The sequence below is a fragment of the Podarcis raffonei genome, chromosome 6 (assembly GCF_027172205.1).
Source record: "Podarcis raffonei isolate rPodRaf1 chromosome 6, rPodRaf1.pri, whole genome shotgun sequence".
NCBI lineage: Eukaryota > Metazoa > Chordata > Lepidosauria > Squamata > Lacertidae > Podarcis > Podarcis raffonei.
This window is the reverse complement of record NC_070607.1, coordinates 50739284-50761974: the sequence shown is the minus strand read 5'-3', so window position 1 is coordinate 50761974 and position 22691 is coordinate 50739284. Positions and strand designations below refer to the sequence as shown.

The 22691-nt window shown below is 47.3% G+C and overlaps 1 protein-coding gene across 3 annotated transcripts in view; it reads left to right on the top strand.

Moving 5' to 3' along the window:
* The window catches only part of SZT2 (SZT2 subunit of KICSTOR complex), an 87361-nt gene that overhangs the window by 25702 nt on the left and 38968 nt on the right, over positions 1–22691 (top strand). For all 3 annotated transcript variants that reach the window (XM_053392748.1, XM_053392746.1, XM_053392745.1), the window contains exons 8-28: positions 2103–2313; positions 3445–3615; positions 5265–5496; positions 6431–6560; positions 10995–11137; positions 11384–11536; positions 11684–11798; positions 12417–12622; positions 13923–14147; positions 14398–14476; positions 15190–15281; positions 17169–17337; positions 17748–17868; positions 17959–18072; positions 18841–19038; positions 19120–19220; positions 19594–19729; positions 20059–20187; positions 20881–21085; positions 21337–21449; positions 21797–22025. In XM_053392748.1, the coding sequence (XP_053248723.1) occupies positions 2103–2313; positions 3445–3615; positions 5265–5496; positions 6431–6560; positions 10995–11137; positions 11384–11536; positions 11684–11798; positions 12417–12622; positions 13923–14147; positions 14398–14476; positions 15190–15281; positions 17169–17337; positions 17748–17868; positions 17959–18072; positions 18841–19038; positions 19120–19220; positions 19594–19729; positions 20059–20187; positions 20881–21085; positions 21337–21449; positions 21797–22025 (3272 nt within the window). The remainder of the gene's footprint in view (positions 1–2102; positions 2314–3444; positions 3616–5264; positions 5497–6430; positions 6561–10994; positions 11138–11383; positions 11537–11683; positions 11799–12416; positions 12623–13922; positions 14148–14397; positions 14477–15189; positions 15282–17168; positions 17338–17747; positions 17869–17958; positions 18073–18840; positions 19039–19119; positions 19221–19593; positions 19730–20058; positions 20188–20880; positions 21086–21336; positions 21450–21796; positions 22026–22691) is intronic.

Genomic DNA, 22691 nt, shown 5'->3' with positions numbered 1-22691 from the left:
ATGCACTGTGATCAGAGCTGACCCAGCCAGCCTTCAGGGGAAAACAAGACTGTTGCCTGTGGTGCCCAGCATTCCAGAAATCTCCACCTTTGCTACATAACTCTTGGCAACAGTTTGCTCTTGCATTTCTGGATTTACCTGCTTTCCCAATGCCTGCTGGGAGGAGAACTGGGACTTCTAGTAATGCTGCCTAGGAATCTGGCAGAAACACTTATTCCAGGTGGATTTTTGTGGCACACAATTGTGTGATAGCTGAGGCTGAAATTCTATAGTTGCGTACAATTCTATAATCCTTACCTAGGATTAAGTCCCAGTTGCAGCCCTGCACTTGCCTAAAAGTAGATCCCGTTTGAAATACTGTATATCGGGCTTGCTTTTGAGCAGGCATGTATAGGATTGCACACCTAGCTACTGAAAAGAAAAGCCTAAGTAAGAAAACAGTTTTTTTTGGTCAACTCTTGATTTTTTAATATGCTGTTAATTTTACCCAATATATGGTAGAACATGGGGAGACCAGTGCTCCCCCCCCCCTAGAAAAATAGGTGCCGGTAATCACTGTGAAGTTGTTACAGTAAGTGCCACACTTTTTAGCAAGGAAAAAAAGAGGCGCTGGGCCTGTGTACACTTGAGTACCCCCTGGGGGGGGAGCACTGAGCAGAGGGATTTCTGTTTGCTTACAGCAGGGGGGGAATTAAGAATGGATGGGGAAGTGGCCTGACAGCTATGTAGATGTTGCTTACCTAGTGCAGGGCTGCATCAAGGTTTAGACCTGCACAGACACCCCAGATAACTTTGCAGGTGTGTCCATGAAGCTTCAACCACACTGCCACCTTGACGCTGCCATGTCCCAGTAAGTGGCAGTAATACTAGTCTTGGAAGGGCAGTGGCACAGCACAGCTCCTCCACACCAGCCAGTCTTGGCACCAATTGTTCAGCCTATGTACTGTTGAAGAATGAGTGAGTTCACCTATACTCCTTTCTCCTTCCTCCTTGAGAACATTGTCTTGAGCAATCAGTGAAGTTTAGAAATTTGAATTTGCATTGCCTATTACCGAGGTAATGCTGCCTTCAGTTTTAAATACCAAAGCTTTTTTAAAAAAAATCAAACCCAACTACTCAGATGTGACAGGTGTCAGCAACTATCCTCCCTAAAGCAGTTCATATTTTAAGCAGCCCACTAAATAAATTCCTAACCGTTTAAAACAGCAGCCTGCACCCTGTTCCAGGTGAATTAGTGAACTGCTAAAAGGTAAAGGTAAAGGACCCCTGACAGTTAAGTCTAGTCGCAGACGACTCTGGGGTTACGACACTCATCTTGCTTTACTGGCCAAAGGAGCCGGCATTTGTCTGCAGACAGCTTTTCCGGGTCAAGTGGCCAGCATGACTAAGCCGCTTCTGGTGTAACAGAACACCGAAATCAGAGCAGCGCACAGAAACACCGTTTACCTTCCCGCCGGAGTGGTACCTATTTATCTACTTTAACTTTTTTGGCATGCTTTTGAACAGCTAGGCTGGCAGGAGCTGGGATCGAGCAATGGGAGCTCACCCCGTCATGGGGATTCGAACCACCGACCTTCTGATCGGCAAGCCCAGGAGGCTGTGGTTTAGACCACAGCGCCACCCCGCTGTGCTAGACACTTAAAATTTTATTCTTATGCCCAACTCCCTGGATCATTGCTCCAAGGTATCCACTAAGCAGGGGCCTATAGTACCTTACTTTTCAGGCCTTTGTCTAAAAGCAAGAAGAAATACCTACAGAAGGAGCTAGGAGTTGCAATGCCCATTGTCACATATAAAGCCAATCCTCTTCCTGTAATTTGGGAGACAGGATGATTGAGTATATGTAGACTAATGTGAAATGGGCTTGATGAGAAAATTGCTTTGTGTGTTGCAAACAGGAAGGTGCTGTCGTCTTCACTTCTGGAGCACAAAGTGAAATAATTGCATGGGTTGAAGCTGTAGAATTTTATTTTTATTTTTTGCATTGTGCACTCAGCAGTTTGACATACACTTCGGCAGGATGGGTTGAAATTGAGTTCATTACAATATAGGTGGCAGGAGCTGTTTCAAGGGGAAAGCGTCATGTGATTTTCTTTCCCCAGGTGGGTGGAGTCTACTCTTACGATTGCAGTTTTGGTCACGTTCCCAATGTGGAGCTCATGAAGTTCATTGCCATGGCAACGTTTGGTACATACCTCTCCACGTGTCCTGAGGTGGAGCCTTCTAGTTTGGACCTGAATGTCTACCACAAAGCTTTTCTGCTGTACTCCTTTCTGCGCAGCGGGGAATCACTGAACCCTGAGTATTACTGTGGTGAGCTTATTCTGCATGGAATTCAGAAATACTCCCCATCTTACCCACCCTGTCTTCACTAGTAAAAAGGCCCAAGATCCTTGAACATGTTTGAGATGTGTGAATGCATAGTAGGCCACCTTTGCAAGATAGTGGGTGTGATGGATGTTGCATGAGATTGAAGGATGAATAAGCAGGACTGTGGAAGCTCTCAGCTATTCTTGGCCTCATTTTTAAAAAACAGTTGGCCTAGAACCAAACAAAATCAAACAAAACAGCACGGTTTTGTTTCATAGACCTTTTGGCAGTTTCATACATTTATATACCACTTAATATTTAATATATTATTTTGTGTGTGTGTGTGTATAAACCATAGCCGTATCATATCTGAAATGCAACAGCACCATATACAGTGGTACCTCAGGTTAAGTACTTAATTCGTTCCAGAAGTCCGTACTTAACCTGAAATTATTCTTAACCTGAAGCACCACTTTAGCTAATGGGGCCTCCCGCTGCTGCTGCGCCGCCGGAGCACGATTTCTGTTCTCATCCTGAAACAAAGTACTTAACCTGAAGCACTATTTCTGGGTTAGCGGAGTCTGTAACCTGAAGCGTATGTAACCTGAGGTACCACTGTAATATAGTGAAATCTTAGTAAAGCAGAAATGTAGCAGCACACTTTTAAAAACATCTTGAGGGTTAAGGAAAGCTTGTCAGAACAGATGTATCTTCATTTGAAGCTCATCAAATGTGCCTGCCATACTGGGAGGGAAATCCAGAGGGTCAGTGCTGTCACAGGGAACACCCGCTTCTGATAAATTATTAGATGACAATCTGTTGGTGACCAAGTTGTTGGCAGGCCCTCCACTAAATATCCTAAGGTTCAGCTGATGCTGAAGAGGTCTGTATTACAGCAGTAGTTCAGGGCTTCTCCGTTCTGCTCCTTTTAAAGAAGAAAAGTGTGGTCAATTCTAAGCATGTTATTTTAAGCATCCTACCAAGCACAGTTTGTCTCCGTCCTAGACTTCTAGCCTTAGCATTTCAGTTGTGTGGTTGACTCTTCATAGTAGCTGCTGGAGGCCCTTGCAAAGTGCCTTGGGACCTTCTGTTAAGGGTGGGAATAACTGGCATAATTGTCTACTGTCGTTGCAGTGTCCCAGCACAGGCTGTTCAATGAACACCTTGTTTCCGCAAGCAGCAACCCTGCCTTGGCTATGAGGCGGAAGAAGCATACGGAGAAGGAAGTACATGCTGATCTTATCAGTATCATCTCTGTCCGGCTGCGAGAGGGATATAGTATCCGCGAGGTCAACGTCACAAAAGGTGACTTCCAGTAATCTTACTCTGCTTTGTGAAGTGTGGCCAGTGTTCATCTGATGCCCACTCAGACAATACCCAGAGCAGGTTCTGGGGGCCAAATGGAGTCCTCCAATCCCCTCAGTTTGGTCCTCAGGACTTTCCTCTGGCCACATCCCTCGATAGTCTTGCATTGCACAGCTGAGTGTTTTTCGAGTTTTGCCTGGCTGCAATGTGTCCTTGGACTCTGACTGTGCCTCCTGCTTACTGGGATGAAGGATTAGGGCAGGGGTGTACGCATGTGTGTAGGAACTATCCTCCTGTACAAAGGTAAAATTCACATTTGCTGCTTTTGCTTCTGTCCCCACCCACCACTAGTGTGTGATCCCTGAAAAGCTGCCCCGAAGGTAATGTGGCCCTTGGGCTGAAATGTTCCCCATCCCTAATCCAGAATATGGCTCAAGCCCACCATGTGCCATCCGGGGTCTTCTTACTGCCCCCTAAGAGCTAGGGTGCTGGGACGGATATAGTATTGGGTCTGAATGTGGTGACCTCAGGTTCACATTCTAGCTCATCGGTGAAGCTTGCCAGAATGTCTTGGCTCTGTTTGTCTATCCATGTATCCAAGAAGTTCATATAAATCAGCATAAATATTGGGCACTCATGGACTATGGGCCAGTTTAACACACCACCAGTGCGCAAAAGCTTGTAACAAGCAAAAGCTTGTAAGCATGATGGAACAGTATAAATCTTCTCCCCATCCCTCCCACATTGTACTCAGCTTAAAGCTGCTGTGGGAACCTGTGGCCCTAAAGATGACCGTAGATTCCAGATCCCATCAGCCCCAGTGGTCAAGGGTGATAGGTGTTGTAATAGAACAACATCTGGATGGCTGCAGATTCATTATCCCTTTCTTAATCCCATTTTCTAGTTTTTTTGGGGGGGGGTTCTGTTAAGAAAAAGATCTTGTCTCCATAGAAGCTAAAAATATCTTTTTTAAAAGAAAAGGAAAAGGGGGCAAGGAGCTGAGTTTTTCATCATCAAATCTTGTGCCATGCCATATTCTGACTAATATATTATGTATATGGACACAATGGAGCTTTTTGGGCTGTTAGTGTGTGAATAAAAAGTAGAAAGCTAGAAAAGAGACCAGAAACCTGATGCAACGGAGGCCACACAGTGCACAGAAACTTCTTTTTCCAGAGTCCCAGCACATTTTGTGCTGTGAGGCCAAGTATTCTTCAAGGGAATACTTGCTGCCAAATGTAGCTGCATGAATAAGAAATTCAAGCATGCACAGCAGATAAGTGGATGTTTCTGTGTTAGATTCAGAAACATGCAATTTGTGTCAAATGCACTGGGATTGTTAGTCTGTTGAAATAATAAATATTATACTCTCCCTATGTGGTGCATGGTCCATGGGGTCTAAAAACGAGATAGTTGCTATCATCTGGGGTGAATGAGCCAAGTAAAATTATTGACCATGTTATCTTTCACGGAAAAGCACTTTAATTGTGTGTTCCTGATCTTAGTCAGCTCTGTTAAAGGTCCTGAATCTGTGCCTCTTCAAGAAATGATGCATGTACATCCATCTCAAGGCGTAGTGCAGTGGGGGTGGGGGCAAGATGGGATGCTGACTATAACCCGTTTCTCCCAATCTTACTGCATGCTTATAGGTGGCACTCATCTAGAAGTGAAGTTAGTTCTGTTGTGGAAGCACAATATGAGAATTGAATACTTGGCAGTGGCCCCATGGCCCTTGGACCCTTCTAAACGTAGTACATGGGTGGAAGTGACTATGGAGGGCAGCTATGACATTTTGCACGACATCAGCTGCACCATGCGGAAACCTATCACCAGCCTGTACCGCACAACTGTGATACGCCGCTTCTGGAACACTTTGCAAAGGTAAGTCTGCTAGCGCCTGCCCCTTTACTGGGGTGGTGGCCCTCCATATCTCCTTCCCAAAGGCATCACAAGCAGTATGTATCTTCTTCTTCTTTGAAGCTGTGTATTCACTCTTAAGGAGCAGTGCTTCTACTGCTGCTCTTAAACATACCGTATTTTTCGCCCTATAGGACGCACTTTTCCCCCTCCAAAAATGAAGGGGAAATGTGTGTGCGTCCTATGGGGCAAATGCAGGCTTTCGCTGAAGCCTGGAGAGCGAGAGGCGTTGGTGCGCACCGACCCCTCTCGCTCTCCAGGCTTCAGGAAGCTATCCACAAGCCTTGCAAGCCCGGTGGGAGTTCCCGCGGGCTCGCAAGGCTTGCGGGCAGCAGCCTGCAGCCCGAAGCACGGGGTGCCCTCCGGAAGGTGCCCCGTGCTTCGCGCAGATGTCCGCAAGCCTTGTGAGCCTGGCAAGAGTTCCCGCGGACTCGCAAGGCTTGCGGATAGCAGCCTGCAGCCCGAAGCACAGGGTGCGCTCCGGAGGGCGCCCCGTGCTTCGCGCAGATGTCTGCAAGCCTTGCGAGCCCGGCAGGAGTTGCCGCCGGGCTCGCAAGGCTTGCGGATAGCAGCCTGTTCTGGGGGCTGGGGTCGGGGGAAGCTCGGGGTTCCCCCGCCCCAGCCTCGCGGCTGGGGGGGGAAAATAATTTTTATTTATTTATTTCCCACCAAAAAACCGAGGTGCGCCCTATAGGGCGAAAAATACTGTATTGTTTTCCATCTCTGGTGCTGGACAGTGGCTGGGCACAGAAGACAATTTCACTACATGAGCAAAAGAGTTGTCGCTGCTTGTAAGGAAAGTATGAGTAGGATATGGTAATTGTCTCTGGTAGATCAGCATTGACAATGCACTGGTGTAATGTAAATGTCACTGGTGGGGGTTATGTTGTCTTTTCAGCATCAACCAAACAGATCAGATGCTGGTTCACCTACAGTCATTTGACAGTGTGCCAGAACACTTCACAATCCCTGAAAGCACTAGAAATGGAGTGCCTCTCTTCTACATTCCTCCAGGATCCACAACACCGGTATGTTGTTTGCTGTCTCTGATCCTTGACTGAGATAATAGAGGCACAGCTCTTATATCTAATATAGCTGCCTGCCTGCCGAGCTCTTAGAGTTGGCTTCCTTATGCTGATTTGCATGTCGAGGGGGAGAGGGAAGTATGCGTATTTTGTTCATCCTACTTTCAGGGGTGGATGATATTCTGCAGCTTTGTATTTCAATTATGTTGTATCTCTTTGGTAGGGTACTGCATGAACCAGTTCAGTACTACTGTGTCTAAAGTCATACTGTTTCTTAGGTATTCCCTTCTGAGTTATCCCAAGTCAACCTGTATAGATGTGTATTCTTTAAGACCATCAATTAAAGATGGTGTGTGTGTGTGTGTGTGTGTGTGTGTGTGTAGGTTCTTGACTATATAGAGTCATTGCTTCTTATGCAACAGCAGGTTGCAAGCAGTAGACCAGGGCTCACCAACATCTGGCCTGGGGGCCGGATAAGGCCTGAAACCCTCGTTTATCCAGCCCGCAGCGATCCCCCTCCTCCTCTTACTGGCGCAGTGCGGGGACCCACTTCCGGGTCGGAGGAGCACCGAAAACAGCTTGTGCGCATGCGCAGGAGCCTCCTATGCGTGCGCAAACGCTATTTCCGGTGTTCCTCTGATCCGGAAGTGCACCGGAAATAGCGTGTCTGCACACATACGGGCGCACGCTCCCCTGCCCTTTGGCCCGCTGTGCGATTGTCGCTGGAGACACCAGCCCGAGGCAAAAAAAGCTTGCCGACCTCTGCAGCAGACTTTATTAAAATGACAGTTGCAGGCGTAGGTTAATCCATCAAAACCTTGCAGAAGGAGTATCTAATCTGAATTCAAATACCAAACAAATATTCTGGAAACCATCAGTTGACTAGGTAAATAATGCAGTTCTTGTTTGCCTGTCCCTTGCTGTGCTGCTTGATATGCTGTTCTGTGTAGTCTTTGTATTTGGCTACTGCAATAGGGAAAATTCCAAAAGATAAACCCTATTCCTCACAATCCTTTTAACCTTATTATTTGCAATAACGTTGCAGCTAATTTCTGTTTGTTTGTTTTTAAATGCTCATTTTCTTAATTTTTTATACAGTAAGCCCAGATCAATTGTATACAAATAAAAGGTAAAAAATTGTAAAAACATATAACAAAACCAGAGCTTCAACCTAGCATGCATGATCACTTCTAACTGCAAAATAAATGTGTAATATAGAGGAATGCAGATCTGTGTAAGAGCTCTCAGTGCAACACATTTGTCAAACCTCCAAACAACAGATGTCTGAGTAATAGGTCTAACCAAAAAGTTTTGTGAGGATCCGGGGTCTTGCAGGTACACCTTGACCCACCAGATAATGCAAAAACAGACTTCCCCTCAGCACTTTAATGTCATACCGAGATATGGACCTCGGAGAAGTTGATTTCAGTTGTAACTAAGATGTCCCAGCATGGTGCAAAGCTACTTCCCATTTAATGTTTGATCTTTGGTGAAAAGAACAGCTGCTCTATCCAGACCTTTATCGTCCCATCCTTTGAATTGGTTTATCTTTATCTGAAAAACAGGTGAAACAAGAAGGGGTAATAAAGGTAAATGGGTGGAGCGGGGGTCAAAAACAAAGCCCATTTCTGCCACATTTTCAGGTTCACTCAATGGATTGGCTATTGCTTTCATCTTTGCCAAGGACAGTTTTTGGGAAGGGTATCGCTCTGCCCTTGGGGCAATCTGGATGAATTTCAGTCAGAACCAATGCTACATCCAGATTGTCATTTACTAAATAAGATAATTGTCGGAGTGAGGCATTCACAAAGTAAAGGAAGGATTGAACTCTCATTAATAAGAATACACACAGAGGCTTGAACCAGCAAGACTCTGGGAAGGGTGCGTATAATAGTCTCTGTTTCTCTCTCCCTCCAGCCCCTGGCCCAGGTCGTTTTATTCACAAAAGAGCTTTTTACAGAGTGTTCATAAGAACCAATCAGATTTCTTCTGATCATTTCCATAAACCCCATGTGGGAACAAAGTTAAACTACCCAAACTAATTAAGCACACATATTTCTGGGGTAAACAAAGAACAGAACTACAAAGGAGAGCATTTGGCAACCCCAGAGGTGATAAACAAGCAATATGCATGATAAGAAGGATGGCCAGGAGGACAGTGATCATTATCACCTTTATGTGAGATCTGTTTCCTGGCCCTAAGATTAACATCCTAAGATTAACATATCAGAAAAGCTACATCAAAGAAGCTGCCCACTGTCTTTGATGACCCAGGAGCCTGCCTGGTGAAGCAACTGGGCTGTGTACGTGACTTGTGAAGAAAGAGAAATGGAACAGGGATGCAGAGGTGTGGATTGATCAAGAATCATATCAAAATAGTTTAAACCCAGTCAACGCAATGCTTTCATTGCTGACACAGATGGCTTACTCTATATTTGTTATAATTCCTCATGGTAATCCCACCTGACCCCACACTCTGGACATTTGCACTCCTACATCGGAGCTGGCATGATTCATAATAAAACTGAAGGTTTGGGATCCCTCTTCCACCCCATTCCTTGTTTGATATGTAATGATTTTGCTCACTAGGGGCCTCTGCCTTCCCTTAATAAAGCCATTAAGCAACTTTTGCCATTGTCTAATCACTCCATCATCCAACCAGATGGGGGAAGCATGTGGAATAAGAACAAGAATCAAGGTAACAAAGATGCTTTTACCGCTGAGATTCTCTCTAACTAGGTGAGATTGAGAGCTCTATCTGTGTAAGTCGGTTTTGACATCTTTCACTAGTGAGTAATAATTTTTCCTTTTGAGTTGCTGAAGCAGATAGATGATCACTGTCCCCAGATACTTTAGGCACCTGAGCTGCAAAGTAAAGCTGCAAGTGCTTTGTGGTTGATCAGCTAGCGGTATGCCTATACATAACATAACATACTTACCACAGTTCACTTCATGACCAGCTGCAGAGTGAAAGGGGTCCAAGACTGTTTGGATCTCAGGTCAGACTTTGATGGGATCTTTCAGAAAAAGGAGGCTATTGTCAGCAAACAGGCTGAGTACATGCTCTCTGCCATTTACACCTAGGCCTTCCACCTTGTTATTGTTGCATGTTAAAATTAGTCAGAGTTTCCATAACGATAAACAGCAAGGGCGAAAGGGGGCATTCCTGTCGAGTGGCTCTGCAGAGGTAGAAGAAAGGAGAATCCAGGCTGCTTCCCCTCATTGCCACTTGTGATTCAAAAACAGAGTTCCAGTTAACTTAGTCAGCTGAAAGGGCTACTATATCCTGTCCATTTCCTTGAACACAACTTAGGAGACTAACACCACCTATGTCTCTTGGTGTTGACTAATCTCTGTCAAATTAAGAACCCCATAGATCAGGTCAGACATCTGCCTCTGAGGCACAAGCCCCTTTTGATCTGCCCCAATGTAATGGCCAAAAACAAGTTCAGTCAGAATACCAAGACTACAGACTAGTAAAGGCGTCCGGATTAAGCAGTGCAAGCTAATCTTTATTTGATCTTCTTGAGGCCTCAAGGCAGCTGTCTTGAGTTTCTGAGCCGTTGTTCATCTTTCATAGAATCATAGAATCATAGAGTTGGAAGAGACCACAAGGGCCATCAAGTCCAACCCCCTGCCAAGCAGGAAACACCATCAGAGCACTCCTGACATATGGTTGTCAAGCCTCTGCTTAAAGACCTCCAAAGAAGGAGACTCCACCACACTCCTTGGCAGCAAATTCATATTAATGCTAGCCATCTGTCTCCACATGCCCTCTCTTCCAGCTTCCCATATAGGTTTTACCTCACAGCCCATTCTTAGCACTTATTGTTCTGTTTATATGTAGCATTTTCATTAAGTACACTCGTTGATTTTCTGCACCATGCATTGACAATCTAGCTTGTTGCAGTTCATTTTGACCATTGCATATATAATGTCAGGCCCTCATGGGGTCTGTCTTAGGTGAACACTCAGAGCTGCTCTTTTCATTGCTGGTTAAAAACAAATGGGGTGCTACATATTCTCTCAGTAGGAAATTTTGGGTGGTATTCTACTAACTATTTCCATCAGCACAAGGATTACAGTTAACTGAATGTGGCTTCCCCCTCTCCTCTCTGCCCATATGCCCTGTGCCCTCCTCAAATCTGCTCCAGAGAGTTGGAGGAACCCTTAGGGCAGATTTGTGGGGAGGAGGGGGAGGTAGTTTCATTATGGCACCCAGGCACAGTGATGGCAGCAATTTGTGAGTTTGTCCTTGGTGTCTGTAACTTCTGCTGAAGATGATTTTGAACTGTTTCAGGGGAATGGCATAATTTGACCAACCTTGTGCTTAACCACCTAGCATGACGGCTTTGGGGGGGGGGGCAGAATGTGCTGCACTCCACCGTAGAACCAAAGGCAAAGGCACCAACAAAGTACTATTTCCCTCCCTTTTAGGTACTGTCGTTGCAGCACAGCAGCTCGGACTCCTGCCACTCGCAGTTTGCAGCCTATTGGAAGCCCATTCTGTCTATGGATGCCAACTTCTGGCAGAGGTGGCTGCACATGCACCGCATCGTAATCCTCTTGGAGCATGACATGTATGTGCACGCTGGGTTGCTGTGTGTCTCTTGGTTGGGGAAGCATGCATAGAGATAGCTGAAGTACCCCAGCCACAGTGCAAATCTTGCTAAGTGGCTTAGCCTGTGGTTTTGCTTGTTCTTACCGATAGCATCGAAATGGCTGAGGGAGAGCTCTCATATGTGTGTTTTGCCCAAGAGTAGAAGGATGAGGAACCAGCAGTCTATCCTGGACCATGAGTAGTAACCCTTTGATGTACTTCCCAGGCCAGTCCCAAAGCATTTGCACACCCCAGGCAACAACGGCCGCTACAGCACTATTCAGTGCCGCATCTCGCACTCGGCGCTGACTTCCTTGCTGCGTGACTGGAGTAGCTTTGTGCTTGTGGAAGGCTACTCCTACGTCAAGCTCATGCGCAGGTAAGGCACTTAATAAAGGGGTGGGGCAGCTGGGGATGAGACGTTGTATAAGGTCCGCACCTTAGATTGGGGGTTAAGGTAGAAAAAGTTGTCAGCGCTTGTGTTGATGCTCGTTCCACCTGCTGTTTGTCGTTCTCCATTCTGCAGTTCTGAGGATCAGCCTCCTTTTTCATTCTATGTGGTGCGGATCATTTCCAAAGCTCCCTGCATGGTCCTTCGTCTGGGGTTCCCCATTGGGACGCTTGCTAAGATCAGGAACAAAGTGAGTACTGGATTTCCTCAGGTCATAGTAAGCATTTAGCAAAACTGTATTTACACAGCAAGAATCGGTTCAGTGGGTATTTTGGGGGGAAGTAAAGCCTTCAGCACTAGCAAGCAGCAATATGTTCTCCTGTACATTCAACAGCATCTGAAGTCCTCCTTGGGCTTCATAGACTAGAAGCCTTGTTTCTAGGCCTAAATAATATTGTGGGCAAAGCTAGCGGGAGGACCCATCCCTCCCACTCTCCTCCAGTAATGCAGCAAACTTGTCTAAAATTGCCTAGGCATATGGTATTTCTGGAACTGATCCAGGTCTTGATGGACATCTAAGAGGCAGGCTGTAGTCTCTTTCTGGGCTGCTTTAAGTAAGGAGGCTTCTATGGGGAATTCCCTCGTGGGGCTGATGTCTTAGTTTTTGGGACATCAGGTAACATTGCTGACAAAGACAGACCAGTACACCTGGGGGATTTTGGAGCCAGAGTTGCAGCTTCTACAGAGAGAACAGCAGGGCCCAAGGAGCTATGAGGGATTCAGGTTCCACAACAGCAGCTGTTCGTATGTAAGGGGCAGGCAAACGTTCTGCTCCAGTGTTTGTGCCCATCTACTTCTCTCCCAACAGATAGTAGAAGAATTAAGAGATCGTATCCTTCAGCTGCGCTTCCCCCACAGAGTCCAGAGCAAAGAGGCAACGCCAAAAGTGAAGCGGAAAGCCCTGGGCAGCAGCTCCCCATCGAAATCTCCTCCTGTGCCTGGGGCCCAGCCAACCCTCTCGGACAGGCCTTGCCTTATTGTGCTGCACAAGCCTCTGGAGAAGCTCCTGATTAGGTAACAGGGACAGGACATGCAGAACATTCGATACCTTAGAGCTTCAGTAGGCCTGGAGCAGGCAGACCTTGGCATATGATTTGGCCACTGTGGAGGTTGTAAGTATCAGAAGTTGGACTGGACCCCAGAAGCCTTCAGGGGTAGCTAACCTGGTGTTTGGGGCTACAGCTCCCATCACCTCTTCCTTCAGTCAGTATGCCCAATGGTCAGGAGTGATTGGAGTTGTAGTCCAAAACCTCTGGAGGACACCGTGTTAACTACTTGTTGGTCTAGGTCAGCAAGCTATTTCCCACAGGGACCTGCCTAGTGCCTACAGGGAAAAGCACAAGCAGGGTATGAGGACATGAGTGCTCTCTCGCTGTTGTGGCCCAGCAGCTGCTATGCAAAGGCATGCTGCCTCTGATCCTGTGGTTTAATACTAAATAGCTGTTATCCTCCATTAATTTACCCAATTGTCTTTTGAAGCCAACCAATTTTGTGGCCAGTCCCACATTATGTGGCAGCAGATTATGTAACTTAATTGTCAGTTGTTTGTAAAGGTACTGAATCTCTCGCCTTTCAGGCTTGGTGGAGAGCCCTGGATTCTTTAACATTATGAGAGAGGGCGACTAACTGGCTTGGGCTGTGGGAATTTGACACCCTTCCTGCTTAGGGGCTGCAAAGGTTGCAGGCAGGTGTGGTAAACAAAGCAGAGTATGCTTTGTAATTCTGGGAATCTTTTCACTTTAAAAAGATGTTTTTGCCCCTTGACAATTAATTTTTGGTGGGAAAGCTGAAATGTTTAATGGAAGTTGAGCATGAAAGGCTCCTCGGATTAGGCTTCTGGGCTTGTTTTCAATCCTTCTTCAAAAAAACCACCACTTCTGCTTTCCCATATTTACCAATCCTTTTCCTACAGGTTCCACAGTCCTATTATCCATGCCTGCCCTCTCCTGTGTTATGCAATCTGTGGTTTTTAATTTGTTTTTACTTTTAAAAAAACTCCAATTCTTTGTGGAATTTAAGAAGCACTGCTGATTATATGCCCCTCCAATAAGCCTACATAAATTCCTTAATTAAAATGGAAATTTTGTGCCTGCAGGAAATTCTCTTAATATATGGTGTGTTCTTTTGTGATGTCTTTGCCATTGTGTACACAAGCCTTTTTTTCTGCACACTGGGGTGGGCTTGTGTGGTGGACTTCAGGCTGAGAAGGCGCAGAGATGACTCACTGAAGTCTCAAAAGTGTTCTCCATGGGGCCAGTACGAACGCGACAGCCCCCAGCTGTAGTCATGTTCACTTCCTCTCTCCACTTCCTAGATATGAAAAGTTGCCCTCTGACTATCGTGTTCCATGCCTCCTGCCTCTGGAGAATCCCCCCATGTCTGGCCCTCTCACCATGGTGGCCAACCGCACAGCTTCCTCCACCCTGGCTTCCTTGTCTCGCTACTTCTACCACCAGCGCTGGATCTGGTGTGTGCAGTCGGGGCTGGTACCCACAGTGCCCATCACAGCCGTGGCGCAACTGCTGTCCACTCTCACAGAGTAAGTGCCCATTTCATTGCAAAGCCTGAATCTGAGCCCACCCAAAGAGCTGCGGAGGAGATGGATAGTTGTCCTACTTAGGTTATTTCTGCCGGTGTCGGATAGATGGGTGTGACTGAGTTCTTGATGATGGGGGGGGGGGTTGCATTACTTTGAGAGAGACTACGAAGGGTTGGAGTGTGAGGCATACACAGGTGAGGGTGTTGTAAGAACCTGGTAACCTGCCATAGTTTTCCTCTGGGATGTGCAGGGTTCGTCTGTCCGAGGGCTTTCATTTTGCGTCCAGTGGCGATGGAATTATCAGTATGGTGCTGGAGTTGCCCATGAAGGTAAACACGGTTTGCTCTTCCCCTTTGGTTTGATACCCTTCCTCTTGCCTCCAGTGTTGCCACATCATCGTGATCCCAGTAAGGGCTGATCTCAATCTGTGGGTGGCATGGGGTGGATGCAGAGACACCTGTGGCCAGGCCTAATGCACCTGTGTTAACTCCCTGACCCTGACATGTCGAAACCTATTTTGTGTGCCATTCTCTCAGGAGTTTTCTTGTTGGTCCTGTTTACAAGGGTGGCCGCCCCCTGACCTGCAGGCCACATCTGGCCCACCCACCCCAGAGATTTTCATGGTGCTTGAAGGCCCCCCCAAATTTGTCATTAAAAACATGATTCCATGGCCCTCAGCCCCCAAAAGGCTAGTCCACCCATAATAAAGAAAGTCAGCAGGTGGAAATGGCATCTGGCTGATGCTCCTCCCATGGCCTCTGAGGAAGGGAATGAGAAGTTTCCCAACATTACAGCCCAGGGAGGGGCAGGGAGTTCTCCTGATAAAATTTGCCTGATGAACATCCTCCCAGTTCTGTTCTGTCTAGCCCCCTCCTCCATGGAAAGCCGAAACCAAAAGAAACATTGAGCCCAGAGTGTGTGCGGGCTGGGCCAGATGTTGGCAAGTTGTACTGCTTGGCTGCTTCTCTCCTAGCCCCAGATGTGCCTTAGGAGAGAGGTGATGCCGCAGCAGGATAGGCTCACGTAGATTGTTCTTCCACAGAGTGACTCCTCAAGAGAGAGCGGCAGTGAGAAGCACAGCTGCATTGTCCAATACGTGCTGTTCCCTCCACATTCCACTTCAACCAAAGACAGGTGAGGGTAAGGGATCGCCAGCCCTGGGGTCATGGAAGAAGTCCTGCCACTACAGGCAGCTTGCAGGAACAGGGGCTTCTGGGTGCAGCTGGAGGGTCCCCAGGAAACATTGGGGTTATGGATTAAACTGCCAAATATCAAACATTACCCCTTGCTTCTGGTCTGCCACTGCTTACAGTGGCAAGGGGGCTTCTGGTTGGGAGTGCCTGGGTGTCCTTCCTGCCCAGACAGGTTGCTAGCATCACGTTGTGAGAGCTCAAAGACTTTCTCTGCTACGTGCCTTGCTGGCACTCCAGATTGTGCCTGCCAAAATAAGTACTGTATGTATGTGTGAACTTCCCCAGTCTATCTGGGCTGGAAGCCAGCTCTTCCAAGGCCTTTATTGGCAGTGCTTGTCCAGTACCCAGAGTTCTCCAAAGTACATGTAAAGAACCAGGGGAAAGAATCATTGGCTGTGTCGTAACTGGAAGTTGATTAGCTTGCCTCAGTTTCCCTTTGCACAGCACTCCATGTCCAGCAAAAATGTGGGGGTGGAAGTCAGCTGAACAGACTAAGAGGAATGCATAACAGCTGCACAACAAGTACAAAGCGGATGTGCCAAACCACTGAGTGTTCCCTTGGTGTGGTATTTCTTGTATTAATACCTCATCGCTCCAAGGCTACGTAGGCTTTAAAAATATTTGAGGCATACTTGTTTTCATGGCCCTGATGCCAAGCCAAAGAATGTGAAAGTGGCCTCCTTTTTGTGGGTGCCTAGTCTAGGATCCGGGACAGCCCTTCCCATCGCCCAGCCCTTCCCAGCTCGCTTTTATTAGTCAGGATGGGCAAGGATCAAGGAGACAGGTGGTCAGTTTCTCTCGTCCAAGCAGCCTGTCCACTTCCTCGGAGGTAACAGATTGGAATTGGTCCCATGTAACATGACTATGGGACGCGGGTGGCGCTGTGGGTTAAACCACAGAGCCTAGGACTTGCTAATAAGAAGGTTGGCGGTTCGAATCCCCGCAACGGGGTGAGCTCCCGTTGCTTGGTCCCTGCTCCTGCCAACCTAGCAGTTCGAAAGCACGTCAAAGTGCAAGTAGATAAATAGGTACCTCTCTGGCGGGAAGGTAAATAGCGTTTCCGTGCGCTGCTCTGGTTCGCCAGATGCGGCTTGGTCATGCTGGCCACATGACCCGGAAGCAGCACGCCAGCTCCCTCGGCCAATAAAGCGAGATGAGCGCCGCAAGCCCAGAATCGGTCACGACTGGACCTAATGGTCAGGGGTCCCTTTACCTTTAGTCTAGGATCCAGAGAGAGCTGGGAAACTTGTGAGGCATTTACCTTGATGAGGCATTCTGAGAAGTGTAGACTCCATGCGTCTATCCTTAACGTTAAAGATTATTCCATCTGGGTGTAAAGCTCCCTTTCGGCTACCTAGGAAGAAAAACTTTGTCAGCCCTTCGCACAACTTAGTTCAGCCTAGTTTCCTTTCCACAAAGGCCCAAGGCCCATTTATGCCCCTTAAGAACATAAGAGCTCTGAGGGATCAGGCCAAAAGCCATTCTGTTCTTATGGTGACCAACCAGATGCCTATGGGAAGGCACACAAGGGCAGTTGTGCTCACCCCACTTGTGGTTCTCTGCAACTGGTACTCAGTGACATACCATGTCTGGCACTGGAAGCAGATCACAGCCATTGTGGCTAGTAGCGTCACAAGGCAGGCTAAATGATGACTTTGCTTATGCGCAGTGGCCTGGCCAGGTATTCTCATCAGATGATGGGAAAGGCTAGTCCCTGGACAATTCAATACTTTGGGGATTCAGGCAAATAATAAGCAGAAGCCAAGGAAGTGTGAGGAGCACTCACTGATGCTCAAGCCATGCTTACAATGTTTCGCTTGCTCTCCAGTTTCTCCACAGATGATGACAATGATACAGAGGTGGAAGCTATTGAGGTGGACATGGAGCTGAACCTTGTTACAGAGTGCTGGGTGGAGCCACAAAGTGGCTGTGTGAATAGTGCATCAGACAGCTGGCGGCACTTACATGGCCTGTCTTACCAGAAAATTCCCAAAGCGGTACGTTCCTTTGGTGGTGAGGGAGAGGGAAGGCAACCTCTGGGACCATTACCTTGCAGGGACCATGACTGACAGCTGGTATTTCCTGGCTTTTGGTCTTGGGGGCCAGAATGCTTTATAGGTGAGGAACCTCTGTCATGATGATCTGTCCAGCCACCATCGTTGTTTGTTGTGAAGACACTACCTGCTCCTCCTTGGGGAGGAGTTGCTTTTTTCCCCACTAGGATTTTTCTCATCAAATAATTATCTGAACATGAATTTTACTCCCATTGGAGCATATATGGACAAGGTTTGGATACCTGGTCCAAGTTTATCCTTGGCATCTCTGTGTCTTAACGGAGTGGTATTTCTGAAATGGTAAAGTCTTTGTGTTGCCAAGCCCTGCGTCTTACTTCAGATCCCTCTTCCAGCTTTACCCTCGAGATCTAATGTGCATCCATACCATGCTTGCCTTTGAGTATATCAGCCAGCTGTGCCAGAACAAGGACTGGGTCTTCCCAGCATGTGATCCAAGACCCACTACTGCCGAAGGTGATTCTCCTAGCATGTGCTTTCTGGGCATTTTGAGATGGGGCTGTTCCTGTGGCTTGACAGAGATTATACTCCTACTTTTTGCCGTAGGTTGTGGTGCTTCAAGCGGCTCTCGGGTACATGAAATTCCATTCCAGTTTGACCTCATGAAGCTATTGCCAAAGTGTCAGCAGATTGAAATGTCCTTCCTGATGCTGACAGGAGGTAAGTCAACTTAGACCTGAAACTTTTGCACATTTCTCCGGGGGAAGGGCATGACTGGGGCTCAGTGCTTCTTGTCTCCAAAGCGCGTTAACCAAGAGCGCCTCTGGGCAATGCAGGCTATGTGTGCCTTTCTTCTGATTTACCACAGTCTACACTTCTGGCTTTGTAAAGCACTTTGACGATATTTTCCTTACAAACATCAGTATAAACATTTTTTCCATATATGTATGACACAACATCATAATATGCATAAGTATATACACTTCTATATAGGCAACCCCCAGTTTGTGTGGGGGTTGCATTCTGGGTCATTGCGCATGATGGCAGAGCACGTCTAAGCCTGCCCTGTTATGCCCCCGCCCTTGCCCTATTCTGCCTCCTTTTCCTGCCGCCTCCAGGGTCACAGTGATGCATGCATGCACAGTCGTGCGTGCTTTGAATGCATGCAAAATGGTTGTTGCCTGTTGCCTGTCTTCCAGTCAGATGGTTCAGGAGACCTGGTCCCTCTTTTTAAAAAACTCTTCTTGCCATATCTGTCATTGAACATGAGATGTAATGAAGCAGTAGGAAGGGATCTTCTTTTTGAATCACTGGAACTCCTTACAGATCCCATTCCTATTGCTTTAAGCTGGGCCAGGGAGGTTGGATGCTCTTGTCTGACTTAGTCCCACGAAGCTGTCAGACCTGCATGCGCAGTGGGTGGGTGTGCTAGGCTGGGGCAACAGAAAAATCGGTTTGCTCGAATTTTTGCTTTTCCACCTATAATAGAGGATGATGGGATCACAAAGGACTCTTCCTTCTTGCCCAATGAAATGCTCCTCAGCCTCTTCCATGGCTGCCTCCAGCATGACCTCAGCGACAGGGAGATCATGCTATCTGGCACAGATCATATAAGCTTCATGGAGCAGGTGCTGCAGCGGGACAGAGATGGCCACCCAGCCCCATTTATGCTCCCAGTGGTCCAAGGTAAGAGGACATGCATGCCGCTGTCTCTGCCTTTCTCCATTCCCCTGATGGCTTCTGACCATTTTACGTCCCTCTCAACAGAGCCTCCCAAGGCCTCTGTGCTCCCTGAACATCGGGATCCAGCCAACACCTACCGTTCTGTTGGCAGCAACGACAGGGCTACCTCTGCAATTACACAACAGGTACAGCATCCCCTTGACCTCTGTATCAAACTGCCAAGGATGCCTTACCCCAGAGAGCCCCCTGAACTTGAGAGCTTCCATCTGCTATTGTCTTCTGATGGAGATCTTTCTTGGGGTGATCTCATTGCACATGGGCAATAGTGAGTAGGCAACTGAATCCGCTCCAGTAGCTTGACTGAGTTGTAACAGTTCTGTCTCAATCAGTCATTATGTTTTTGGATCTAAAGGGCTATGTGAATGACTGACGAGAGAGTTATCTACCTTTGCTACCAAAAATGTGTGTCAACACACTTTGCTTGTTAAATCTGGGTGAGGAGCAGGGTTCCTATGTCAAAATGCCATGGCTATGTTCAATTTGACTTTACTGTCTTAGGCTCCAAACAATGCAGAAGGGTCAAGAGATGAGACCTTGCCAGCACCTGAGGACCTCTTCCCCCAGTGGCGATGCTATGCCAAGCTGGTAAATCCACAGCATCTTTTCCTCACCTTCCTACCAGCTACATTTCCAGGTAAGGGAAACTGTATCAGAAAGGGAATTGGACACCTGCCTGAGGAAATGAAGTCATACAGAGATGAGACAGGTGCTCGCCAATATACTGTAGGCTGTGCCAAGGGATGCTGAATCCTGCCACAGGTTTAAATTCTCACTCTTTAAGGACTAGAAGCTTGTTGCTTTGTTTTCTTTAAGAGAACCACCTGATTACTTTCTTGTGTGGTACAGTAGGAAGATTACGGCAGATGCGATGTTCTGACTATGTCGGTTGCTATATATCCCATGAATGAAGCCAGGTGCGATGACAGCAAATAATGTGCAATAAACTCTTACCATCTTTTCCAGACATACAGAGGTTGATGGCTCATGGGACAGATAAATCTTCCAAAGAGCAGGAACCAACACTTTCCCAAGGAGAAAAGGAGCTGGAGACTGCAGGGGTGCTTCCAACCGTCAGTGTTACGCCAGCCAATGGTACCAACTTTGTTTTGGGCTTCCTTGCACCACAGGCAGTCTCCTGTGTTTAGAATCAGATGGGAGGTGAAGGAGATAATGGAAGTTGCATTAGGTTCTGGTTGTAGGTGTTCAGGATCATACACTTTTAGCCAAGGGCACAAACTTGAATAATTTAAGATCCATACACAAGCATATCATTGGGAAGATGTTCATGTTTATGTCAGTCTCTCTTGAACCCTGACACAGGCTTGCTGGAGTGGGTTGGGTGAAGACTCAACCGCACCCCAGAGGACATTGGGGATGTTTACACGTGCTGGGTGGGGCTGATTGTAGTCGAAAAACATCTGCAAGGCGCCAGGCTGGTGAACGTCAGTCTATGTTTCTTGTGACTGCCAGCAGCTCTCTAGCAAGTCACCAGCAAAAGTCTTTCCTACTACCTGCCCACAAGATCATTTTAAAACTGGGAATCAATTAATACCTTCTGCAGGCAGAGCACATGCCCTTCTGCTGCAAAAGGGCAGGGGGAAGTAAAGCACTACCTGAAGTGCCTTGAGGCAGAGGAAAGGGTGCACATTTCAACTGTTCTGCTCTGAGTCATGCAAGGTGCGCTGTGTGCCATGTCAAGGTGCATAGAAAGAGCACCATTTCCTTCTTGTTTGAGCTGTGAGCTTGAGGCTACTTCTCATCCTCCAAGATGTATTCCGTCTACAGAAATTGGCCAGGACTTGGGAGATCCAGACGCAGTGCCGAGAAGAGAAGGGCGTATTTCCTTCAGCCGCCAGACATCTCAGCTTGACCTGGGTGAGAGCTGCCGAGCCCGCTGCCCTGTCTATGTCTACAGCTGCTCCTTGGAGCTGTTGCGGGAGCAGATGATCAGTCCCAGGCTAGATAAGCCTCTGCGGGACATCTTTTTCAGGTGAGCTCAGGAGCACCTCTGCACTTGTTGGGCAGATCTTGGCCTTCGAGGTTGTACAGAGGCAATCACTACTCAGTTTCCAGCCGTTTGGGCAGGGATATGTATAAACTCGTGTATATTAGGCCAAGCGCTAGTATTGCAGGCAGAGCCTTAGGAGCGTGTGAGATCTGGAGGGAGAACTAAGGTGAGGGAGGAATGTGGGCCTTGTCCTAGAATCTAGATGGTCAACATTGGATGATTTTGTCTTCCAGAAGCCAGTCAGTGGAGCGCCCCACCAGTGCTCCCTGGCTAGATGCCAAGCACAAGGAATTGCTGAGTTTCTGTACCTTGCTGCAAGAGCATTCCCATCAGTGCTATGTGAAAGGTAAAGGATAGATATACCCAGGTTGGGTGGCTGTCTCCAGAGTGGGAGGAAGCTGGTAACAGAGTGGGAGGAAGCTGGCTTTTCTGTTACCCCTCTGGGCCTGACTTCCTTCTGGAACACCAGGAGAAGCCCATGCAGCTGTGGCAAACTTGCAATTCTCCATACTTAGAGTGAACCTGATTGGTGGCTTGGTGGTATTTAAATGGGCCACAGCCTCCGCTAGCAAAACCTGCTGTGTTATTCTGCTCCCCCCACCCCACGTTCATCATTTCTGCTGCTTACCATGTTGCTGTTTCTGGGTGAATCTGCAGGGCCAGCTAACTCTCTGATCCTCTGATTCTTTGCAGGGCTGTTCCAGAGCCTACAACAGGGCCACAGCATTAGCTGCCCTGATCTGCTCATAGCCATGGATTATTGTGAGGAGCTCTTGCAGGAGATAGACATCACGAGCTTTCTGCTTACTCTGTGCAACCACGTGCGATCCTTCTGTGAGCGCCACCAGCATCTGCCCACCAGCTTGGAAGGGGAATCGACGCAGGCCCCCCGAGCGCGGGGTGTGCTAGTCTCTGTTTCCAGGTGGGATGGCTGCTTCCATATATAGAGATCAGAATGAATTGTAACTCTGGGGTGGCCTTGGCAGTGTTGGAAGAAGAATGTATCTTGCGGGGCTTCCCTCTGCTGGTCTTGTAGTGGATTGTAGCCTAATAGGTTCTTTCATCCATGGCCCCCAAATGTCAGAAGTTTGCCAGAGTCCCATTCAGCGCACTAAAATGGCTCCCTCTCTAATGTTCCAAGCGGGATTCTGATTCTGGAGCGATGCAAGACTCTGTATGGGGAAGGGAAAAACACAACCAAGTCAAATGCACATAAGCAACAAAGAGGGCTTGCGCACAGTTTAGATCAGGGATGGGTTTAAGCTTTTTCAGAGGTGTTTTTAATAGGTTTCCTTATTTGATTTTTTAAATATTTCTATTTATTGCATGTTTTTAGTTGTGTCTGTTTTAATTTATGTTGTGGGCTGCATTGGAGAAAGGCAGGGCTATACAATAAATGAATGAATGAATGGATAGGTGTCAGTCTATAATGTCGATTGGCCTTGGTTGAATTATTGAATATCCAGCCTTCTGTTTTCAGTCAAATAAGCCGTCAAATAAGGATCAAGATTGAAGCTGGGCAAGGAGTCAGAATACCAGGTCACCCAGTTCATGTGCATTTTTGTAATTGCTATACTCAAGGAATTAA